At 30.3% G+C, this 11,145-nt stretch overlaps 1 protein-coding gene across 1 annotated transcript; it reads right to left on the bottom strand.

Annotated features, from left to right (window-relative positions):
• Positions 1-4,137: 4,137 nt before the first annotated feature.
• On the bottom strand, positions 4,138-10,894 carry LOC107648526 (uncharacterized). The gene is made up of 5 exons (XM_021108543.1): positions 10,823-10,894; positions 5,985-6,773; positions 5,371-5,653; positions 5,084-5,280; positions 4,138-4,530 (listed from the first exon to the last, which is right to left on the bottom strand). The coding sequence occupies exons 1-5, from the start codon at positions 10,892-10,894 to the stop codon at positions 4,138-4,140; spliced, it is 1,734 nt and encodes a 577-aa protein (XP_020964202.1).
• Positions 10,895-11,145: the final 251 nt, after the last annotated feature.

The raw sequence follows: 11,145 nt of genomic DNA, 5'->3' as shown, positions 1-11,145 counted from the left end.
GCGTTTGGAGCCCCACGCACAAAGCCAGCACGCTTCTCGCCAACTCTCGGGAATTTGGCTGGGCAATTGGTGCAGTGCATTAACGCGTACGCGTGGGTGAGCGTTCTGCCAAAAATTTTACTAAGTTAAAAAGCTGCAGAATTCACAATTTTAAACCACAAACTTCCAACGCACATAACTTCTTCTACAAAATTCATTTTTCAACCATTTTTGAACCGTTGGAAAGACCTTTGAATAAACTTTCATAAAAATTTATTTTTGAAGGATTCCAAACTTTGTGGACTGAGTTACGGACCGCCAAAATTGGTCAAAAATCAGTTTTTGCCCAAACATAGAAATCACCAATTTTTCCAATGTTCCCAAGCCAAATTCATTTTCACTCATTCAAATGGCCATAACCCAATCATAGCCACATAATTACACTCAACCAAGACCAAACCTACCTTATATACACAACTTCACCCAAAACCATCAAATTTCACTCCTAAATCCCTCAAACCATATTATGCAATAACCAAACCAATTATTCATACCTTCAATGTCTAAAATCCATCCAATTACTCATGTCATCACACAATACACACGTCAACTTACCTTACTTACCTCTTTCCGGCTTTTGGCCCAAAATTCACGACCTCCGGTCCAAATTCACAATTTAAATGCATAGTCCACAAAACAATATTCATTATTCAATTCATCAAATCCTCAACACACTATACATACAAATTCACACAATTCTCAACCCAATCATCAATTTATATTACATATCAACTATGCATATTAGCACCAACCAATCACACAATCCAAACTTAATCCTAAGGGTATCTAGCCTAGGAATTCTCATCACATCACACGGTACTTAAATGAAACTTAAATTGTACCTCTTGTAGCCAAACTAATTGAGCCTCTTCTTTGGAAGCCTCCACCAACCTTAGTTCCAATCCTCACCAAAGCTCCTCAAGCAACACCAACCTCCCAATTGTGCACCAAAATCACCAAATACACTAACATAACCAATTTCACATATATACATTAACCTAGGGTTCATGAAATTGATAAATCACAAGGGTTGCAGGGTTCCTTACCTTAACCCACAAAAGTTTGGGATGAATATCACCAATGGCTCATACTAGAGCACTTCTAAACAACCAAAATCACAAGATTTCCTCAAAACCCAAACCAAATTCAAATTTAAAGAGAAAAACGAAAACTGGGCAAAGGACAATGGATTACTCACCACAAAACTTAGATAGAATTGTAGAGGATGAGAAGAGCGATGCGTGGCCATAAACGGCTCGTCAATTGGAGCTCCGTAGCTCAAGTTATGGTGATTTGAAGATCAAAGAGAGTTAGGTTTCTCTCTTCTCTTCTCTCTTCTCACTTCAGCGTGGAACACAATAATGGGGGGAGGAATGATGCTGAAATGGCTTAATAAAGCTATATATATGTTGGGTCTTGGGCCCAATTAGGCTCAGTTCACTTATTTTTGTCCGTTGGCCCAATTTTGGGCCAAAACCTTTAAGATTAGCGCTCCAAATCGCACTTTAAATATTTCTACCTTTCCTAATCATAATTCCTCATTTCTTAAACTTATTTACTTATAATCAATTTTTTCAGCTGCAGTACCAGACAAATCTCAGCCGGTACTGCCGGCCAAAATTCCAATGCGCATTTTTACGTGAAAAACTATGTTTTCCGACTAAAAAATTCACTGAATCCAAATATCATATTTAAATTATCAAACTCCGATTGCTCAATTTTCCGAACCATATTCGCTCATATCTAATTTATTATTTAATTAATTACAGTTTGACCGGGTTTTACACTTAGTTTCTTTCCAGATGTGAAATTTAATTCCACAGTTTCTTAATGACAAATTTTGGCTGAGTTATCAGTGCCCATCAAAACTTCTCTATTGTTCACTTTTTCATATGTTTTGAATTGGTTGCGATCATTCCAAACGTGAACAGTGGCCTCAGAATCTAACCACCACTCAAGTAATTTTTCTTGTGTTGCTATGTGGACTTCTGTAACCATGCCAATATGCATATTTTGTATTTTTCTGCAACCATAGCAATTAGATCCTTCTCTTTCACTAAGTTGGTATTTGGTGCTTCCTTTTTCAGAAGTCTACATTCTTTGATATAATGTCATTTCTTGTGACAATGATAACACTCTTCTTATCTTGCTTTGAATCTTTAGAGAACTTTCTTTTCTTCTTATTGGTGATGTTTTCACCAATATGATTCACTTTAGGATTTTGAAAAAGATACACAGCATCATGTTTTTCGAGTTTCCTCCTCTATACGTATATGCCTTAGTAATTTCTCAATTGTGAAGTTCTCACCAAGATATAAAAGTTTCTTCCCATAACCATTCCAAGATGAAGGAAATTTCGAAATAATTGCTCCAATTTGTAATGATTCAGGGATCACGAAGTCTACTTATAAGGATTTGTAATTCATGAATTTGATCCATGACAGGCATAGTATCATTCATAATAAATTCAAAATATTTCATCATAATAAACTTATCTGTTTCTTATTGTTTATTATTGTACTTTTCTTCCAAAGATTTCCAAATATCAAATGGTGATTGAATTGACATATAGAAATCATAAAGTCAGTCAGATAAAGTATTGAGAATATGACCTCGACATGCAAAAGTATCTTCATCACGTTTCTTCTTCAATTGAACAATCTTTTCTATCTCTTCTGTTGTGGAATTTTTAGTAGCATCGACAATTGGTGTAGTCTTTGGGTCAATCACATATGCAAGATTGAGAAATGAAAAAAGGAACATCATCTGTCCTTCCAATGGTTGAAGTTCGTCCCATCAAAGTGATCTAACTTGACAAACACTTTATTCATGACTTTGAACGTGGTGTTTTGATCTTGTGCCATCTTCAAGTAATATCTCTCTAAAATTGTTGGTATATGAACATGATTTCAAGACATGATTAGATCGCTTTCTTTAGAGAGATATTTGTCTCCACACTTAGTTGCTATAAGTTTGATGACAATACTCTCCTAGAATACAATGAAACCTAAGAATTTCTTAATTAGCAATAGTAAGAAATTCTTAACTCTCTTGAACAAAGAAAATCTCTTGATAGTTGAGTAAAATGTATACTTAGTACTTGTGTTTATGAAATAGTGGACAAGGACTTATTTATATATATTGCACGTAGCAATTATAATTAGTTACGTACACAAATGGTTGTGACTTTTTTATTGCCAATAGATACAATGTTTTGAACATACACAATTCTTAAAGAGTTGTGCCCCTTTAGCCAATAGACACAATATTTTGAACGTACACAATTCTTAAAAGGTTGTGTCCCTTCAGCTAAATGGTACTAAACGGTTAGTAACCGTTTATTAATATTAACTAGTGTATGACCCCGTGCTCAGCACGGAAAAATTTATAAAAATAAAAAAAATATATATGCTTCGATATTTAAAACAAAAGTACAAAATAATTATTATTTTAAGAAATTTATAAAATTATTATTAAAATCAAAGTTTAACTTAAAAAAAGTAAGTAATAATTATTTTATATTTTTTAAGGTAAAATAATTATACACTGATACAAAATTTAAAATAAAATTAAAATATTTACATTAGAATACTATTTTTTCAAAGACTTTTCTATAAACAACATTGATGGTTGAATTTGCAGATATTCCTACATGATTCATAAGTAAAACTTTTAAACCTCTCTTACTCTTAACTCTTGAAAGTGCCACATATAGTTGGTCATGTGTAAAAACTGGTTTGGGCAAGCACAATCCAACATGAGATAAAGTTTGTCCCTAAAACTTGTTAATTGTCATGGCAAACGATACTATTATAGGAAGCTGTCTTCGTTGGAATCTAACTGGGACGGTTTCATTTGTTGGTACCATATTCATTCTTGGAATCAAAGCAATATGACTAACATTGTTACCCGTTAAGACTTCACATTCTATGACATGATTTTCAAACTTCCTAACTTGTAGCCTTGTACCATTACAAAGACCACTGGATTAGTCAATATTCCTCAGTAACATCACCGGAACACCAATCTTGAGTATTAATTTATGTGGAGGCAAACCAGAGCAATTTATGCTATTCAGTAATTCAGGACCATAGAGATCTAGCTGACTCTCCATATTCCCTTCATCCATACAAATGGAATCCGAACTAAGATATAATTTTTTCCTCCAGGAATGATAGCCATCAGATGGTTGTTGACCTCTTTAACGATGTCAAGTGTGGGAGCCAATATAGTTCTTGCTTTGAAAAAATCTTTTGAGGACATGTTTTCCAAAATATTTGGATAAGAAAAATGAACTAACTCATCAAATGTCTGGTCCGAAGAAGGAATAACAATATCTCCTGGAAGACATATCTCATATTCACCATCCATATTGTCACCTATTAGACCATCACTAACTTTCAATAACCACTCACCAAATTGCTCTGTCTCATCTTGATCTGAAGCAGTCGTCCTTACAGAGAGTCTCATATTTTTTGTTAGTTTGAGCACCTGACAAAACTTTCAAAGGTAAGACGAATTCACGGTTGAATGAACGATATCTTATCTCGATCCTCGTGAAATGACAGGAAGAATTTGTCTAAAGTCTCCACCTAGTACAACTCCTTTTCCTCCAAAGGGCAAATCTTTGCTATATGTTGGAGAACACCTCATGATATCACCCAAGCATTTATCAGGCACTTCATAGCAGTACCTACTAACCATTGGAGTCTCATCCCAAAATAAGTTTGGCTTTCAACAGCAACATTGCTTGAGGGGAACCAGGTTTGATGTTACATACAGAATCCTCAGTTATATTCAGCGGTATTTTGAACCATGAGTGTGCCGTTCTTCTATTGGGAAGAAGTAAAGATGCAATACTACTCGAAGCAACGTTTAATACTATATCACCCCTTGAGCGAATCTCAGCAGACATAAGGTTCCAGAGAAATATTTTTCCAGTACCCCCATGACCATACACAAAGAAAAACCCCCTTCATCACAATACACAGCTGTAACAATTTTATCGAATGCATATCTCCGCTCAGGTGTTGCGATGGCTAACATGTCTGAGACATTTTAAATCATCTCTGTTAAAGTTTAGCTCTTCCCTAATAACCCTTTCGGTTAACAAAGAACTATCAACTTTAGTTGCTAAAGGCATTGGAGGATAGTTTTTCAAGGTTTTACCATAGGAATGTAAGATCTTGTCTATATTCATTAAGCACAACTGCTTAATCTCATCATCTGACATTGTTAACTCTGCATATTATACGATACTGTAAAAATTCAATCAAACTAAAAATGATCAAAAAGGAAGAACTTTTATCATTGTAATTAATAAAAACCCACCCCTCATGTTCATCACAGCTCTCTGTCGATACAAAATATCATCTAAGAGTTCATGCCAACATCTATCCCAGACATGTTCTGGTCTTGAGATATTGTTGGATTTTAATAGAATGACAAATAACCTCCTAACATATGATCCTGAGGCCCATGAGCTTGCTTCCTTAATTACATCAATGAATTCTTTGTCATCTTGCAAGAGTCCAAGGGCGAAGCATGCATCTCTATACATAGCATAAATTGTTCCTCCTACTGTTCTTATATCTCGAAAACTCATACATCCTCTCTGAGTATTCAAGAGAAGTCGTTGGTAATATTCTTCAATATTTGCTGCAAAAAATTTGGTTAAAATCCCACTTTTAAGTTGTTAAATGGATTAAGCTACGCTATTTTAATTATTATGTAGCTACACATCCGCATAAGAATAATTTTCCTAAAAAATATAGAAAAATAAAAAATTGTATAATCTACAGATTATAACTGTTGAAAGTTATTTGAACATTTATTTTCTAGTGTAGATAAATCGAATAAAATGGACGTGGGGTATATGCTGTTAAGATTTTAAATTTAAATCATTAAATAAGTAAGATCAAAATTGAATATAAACTCGTCATTACCTGTATGTACATGAGTCTTTCAATTGCGAAGCCTTTCTTTCGAGGAAACCACTTTGAAGAATCGTCCTTCCAAACAAACTTGGTTGGAAACTCAGCATAAGTCAGACTTCGAGTATAGGGATATGACATGTTTGCCGCCATCCATCCCAAAAACATGGACTTATGAGATATTGCTCTTTCGACGATATCATTCACATTAGAAATTTTACCATAAACCATAGGTTGCTCATCCACCAAATGGAATGGAAGTATAATCACAAATGGTTCTTTCTCTTGGATTTCGTATCCAAATAGACGCCAGACTGCCTCACATGCCGAAATGTACCTACAATCGTAGTAATTCCTAATTTCGTCAACAACTTGTGTGGCTTCTGACGGATCACCAGCATTGTATAGAGTAGTTGTTACGCGGTCATTACCCTTGTGTACATACTTAAACAGATACTTAATAGAACTTGTTTGGCATGTGTATTCCACATTTATGTGGCACCCGAACTTGAGCAACAATTCTAGATTATACGAAACAATGAACTTATTGTCTAGTACACATTTCCTTTTCTTCACTGTTCGACCGTTATCAATACGCCTATATTTGGAAAATCCGGCCTCATCAATGAGTATTCGCTGTCTAAACTCTTTAGGATAGAACTTTGAATATGATCCATTCTTCATGCAAGGTGAATTCTTGTTGTACGGACCACATGGACCATGTACCGTGTAATTTTGAATAGCTCCATGTAGATTTGGCCTTTCATTTTCATTAAGAATCTCAACTGCTATAGATTTGGCCTTTCATTTTCACATCAATTTCAGAGAGGAGAGGAGAGAAGTGTGGGAGTGGGAATGGGTTACGGGCTTAAGCCGTTGGGGATTCAGTTTTTTTTTAAGTCAAAACGGCACTGTTTGGAGGAGTTATTAACAAACCGGAAACCTTTTAAAAAATCAACCAGTTCTAACAGTTCACCGATTAATCACATATACGACCGATTTTGTAATGAGTTTTTTTGTCAGACGATTTACTCATAACATCTGTTAAGCCATTTTTAAATTTTATAAAATTATTTATAATAATTACAAAAAGTGCTCATAATAAAAAATTTTAAAATTTTATAAAAATATTTTATTTAAAATTGTTAATAAAATCTTAGTTGTACTCCCGTTTCAAAATAAATAATTATAATGATATTAGTATTTTATACAACAACCCATACAAAAAAAAATCAAATTTCATACAATATTTTTTCGCTCATTTTTAATAGCTCATAAATACAAAAAAATATATTGTACAGAATTTAAATTATTTTTGTATTAATTTTTATATAAAATACCCATAACATTATAATTATTCAGAAGTTGCATATGATTCGAACCTTATGAATTTAATTTACTACGTATTTGCCTAAATCGAATTTATTCAATTCAATTTATATAGAGATGCAAATTCGATTTATTTAATTTAATTTATTTTTGTATGTGGTATGATTTGATTGAAAGAGCAACAATTTATAATTTTATCTAGCATCAATAAATGTAAATTACGATTTGATTCTTCTATAATTTTATCTAGCATCAATAAAATTCCACTATCACTGATTTAAAAAAAAATTAAAATCTAAAACGATGGTTAAAAATAAATAAAGAGGATAGATTTAATTTTTCATAATTGTATGCATTTTTTTTTCCTGATTTGCGTTTTTATCACAATCCACAAGTTCTATATTTTATAACTTAACGTTAATTCATATATAGTATATAAATAAATTTAATTAGAATAAATAACAATTTATTTATTTTATTTTAGACTTTATAAATGAAAAGACTAATTCACTAATATAACAAATTATAATTAATGTAATATAATTAATTAAGTAATATAAATTATAATAAATTATATTAATTATATTAATATTTAAATATCTAATCAAATCAATTAGTTGATATAATTAAGTCAGTGCAATAAATTGTATTGAATGAGTTAAAACAATTAAATCGGGAAACACTCTCCGAAGCATGCCACATCAGCTTCATCATTAAGTGCAGACATCCAATTTTTATATAATAGAATAGATAGATATGTGGTATGATTTGATTGAAAGAGTAACAATTTATAATTTTATCTAGCATCAATAAATACAAATTATGATTTGATTTTTCTAGGATTTTATCTAGCATCAATAAAATTCCACTATCACTGATTTAAAAAAAAAATAAAATCTAAAACGATGGTTAAAAATAAAAAAAGAGGATAGATTTACTTCTTTTATAATTGTATGCGTTTTTTTTTTCTGATTTGCGTTTTTATCACAATCCACAAGTTCTATATTTTATAATTTAACGTTAATTCATATATAGTATATAAATAAATTTAATTAGAATAAATAACAATTTATTTATTTTATTTTAGACTTTATAAATGAAAAGACTAATTCACTAATATAACGAATTATAATTAATGTAATATAATTAATTAAGTAATATAAATTATAATAAATTATATTAATTATATTAATATTTAAATATCTAATCAAATCAATTAGTTGATATAATTAAGTCAGTGCAATAAATTGTATTGAATGAGTTAAAATAATTAAATCGGGAAACACTCTCCGAAGCATGCCACGTTAGCTTTATCATTAAGTGCAGACATCCAATTTTTATATAATAGAATAGATAGAATAGATAGATATGTGGTATGATTTGATTGAAAGAGTAACAATTTATAATTTTATCTAGCATCAATAAATACAAATTATGATTTGATTTTTCTATAATTTTATCTAGCATCAATAAAATTTTACTATCATTGGTTTAAAAAAAATTAAAATCTAAAACGATGGTTAAAAATAAATAAAGAGGATAGATTTAATTCTTTTATAATTGTATGCGTTTTTTTTTCCTGATTTGCGTTTTTATTACAATCCACAAGTTCTATATTTTACATCTTAACATTAATTCATATATAGTATATAAATAAATTTAATTAGAATAAATAACAATTTATTTATTTTATTTTAGACTTTATAAATGAAAAGACTAATTCACTAATATAACGAATTATAATTAATGTAATATAATTAATTAAGTAATATAAATTATAATAAATTATATTAATTATATTAATATTTAAATATCTAATCAAATCAATTAGTTGATATAATTAAGTCAGTGCAATAAATTGTATTGAATGAGTTAAAACAATTAAATCGGGAAACACTTTCCGAAGCATGCCACGTCAGCTTCATCAATAAGAGCAGACATCCGATTTTTATATAATAGAATAGAATAGATAATAATAGTAATAATAATATCAATAATATTAATTAATCAAATTTATAAATACCCTTTATATTTCTGATTAGATAAATTTTTCTACACTTTAAATTTAATCAATACACTTTTACCAATTTAGTTTCAATTTAAAAAGATGAGTTCAACTCCTTAAAATGTTCTCTTGGATTTCATCCTTTTAACCCGACATTCATATGAAGAATTTTATTTTATTTTTTTAGCCATATTTAAGTCATCTCGTAGTTATTCACATACAATAAAATTATATTGTTAGTGTACAATCACTCTTCAATATAACTCATAAGTTGATATTAAACTTGATAATGTATGTGACTTCAAACACTTTTCTTATGTGGAGAGATACTCAAAAAAATTTTTTTATAATAAATTAAAATAATTATTTATTTTTTAAAACAAATAAAAAATCTTTAAATATGCAAATTCATTTTTTTTAGTCGGAAGACATTAGGCAATCTAAGTCCTAGGATAGTCCCCACATAAAAAACATCATTTTTTATGGATAATTAGAAAAAAGATTAATAAATATTTTTTTATTGTTTTAAAAGATTATATTTTTATACCTACAAATATCTATATGTCATTTATAGATGTATGTTTACACTGTAAAAGATATATAGATATTTATAGATATCAAAATATAATACTTCACTATAAGAAACATCGTTAAAATCGACGGCAAAGCTATTTATAATATTAAAAATTGACGGTATTAGCTGCCGCTTTAAAACGTGTCAATTTTTCAAAATACTAATAAAATCAACGGCTTTTCAGATTGTCGATAAACTTTCAATAAAATCGACAGTTACCGTGTCGATAATATAGGTTTAAGATTTTTACATATTTAATAAAAGCGACACCTTGGTTGTCGATAATTTTATCTAAAATCGACAACGCTTGTATCAATATTTGATTTATTAAAATTGACAAATTAGCTGTCGATTTAATTATTAAATTACTGACATATTTTTCATTTTCTTTTGTCTATTTTACATTAAAAATCGATAACACTGCCGTTGATTTTTGTCTATATTAAATTTAAAAAGTGACAATGTTGCTGTCGATTTTAATAGCCATATATTATTAGTTTTTTCCATATCTTGTTTCTCCTTTTACAAGATCTCCAATATATTTTGCTTCTACTATTAATATTTGGATCCATTCCTTGCTTCACTAGTAACCAAAGAATCCAATGATCTTAACATATAAATAAGTGTGCCCAATGTTTATAGAAATAAAAAGAGTCTTATAAGATACAAATGAACTACTCAAAAAATATGCTTTTACAAATAATTCAGAATAACCCCTTGTCTTTATGAATTGTTCTAAGGTCTCATTGTGCTTCATATCCAATTTGTTATCAAGCATATCAATATAGCTGCATTTTTTAGTATCTCTAAATACTCAAGACCATAAACCTATTTTTAGAATGTGATTAAGCTATCTAAATATTCAATATAGCTGCATTTTTAGTATTTCTAAATATATCAAGCATATCAATATTGCTATCAATATATCAATAAAGCTATCACATTGCTATCAAGACTAACACCATCTCTGATATCTGAGAGAGAAATTGCACCAGTTCTATCAATAGACACCATGTCTACTTTCTTTGGTCATCCCCATCCGAAATCACTTCCATAAACCTCAAACCTTGGTGTGCCAGTAGCACCAGTAATCTTCATTTCTTCATCACTGTGCAGCCCATCATGCAAAAATGATGATCAAGTCTCAGCTTCATTCAAAACCCCATCCTTCAGTGTCTCCAAAGCAGAACTCAGTGATTCCACAGTCACAACTACTCCACCATCTTCATCCAAGAATTTTCTTGTTTAAGCAAATGTAATTCTTG

Source organism: Arachis ipaensis, chromosome B1 (genome assembly GCF_059453495.1).
Source record: "Arachis ipaensis isolate K30076 ecotype BB chromosome B1, ASM5945349v1, whole genome shotgun sequence".
Classification (NCBI taxonomy): Eukaryota; Viridiplantae; Streptophyta; class Magnoliopsida; order Fabales; family Fabaceae; genus Arachis; species Arachis ipaensis.
The sequence above is the reverse complement of the archived record's forward strand: the minus strand, read 5'-3'. Positions and strand labels throughout refer to the sequence as shown.

Coding starts and splice junctions, on each gene's coding strand:
- LOC107648526 (XM_021108543.1), bottom strand. CDS start 10,894: ATGGTGTCTATTGATAGAACTGGTGCAATTTCTCTCTCAGATATCAGA. Junction 5,654..5,984: donor AAAGACTCATGTACATACAG/GTAATGACGAGT, acceptor TTGAATACTCAG/AGAGGATGTATGAGTTTTCG. Junction 5,281..5,370: donor AGCTGTGATGAACATGAGGG/GTGGGTTTTTAT, acceptor TATAATATGCAG/AGTTAACAATGTCAGATGAT.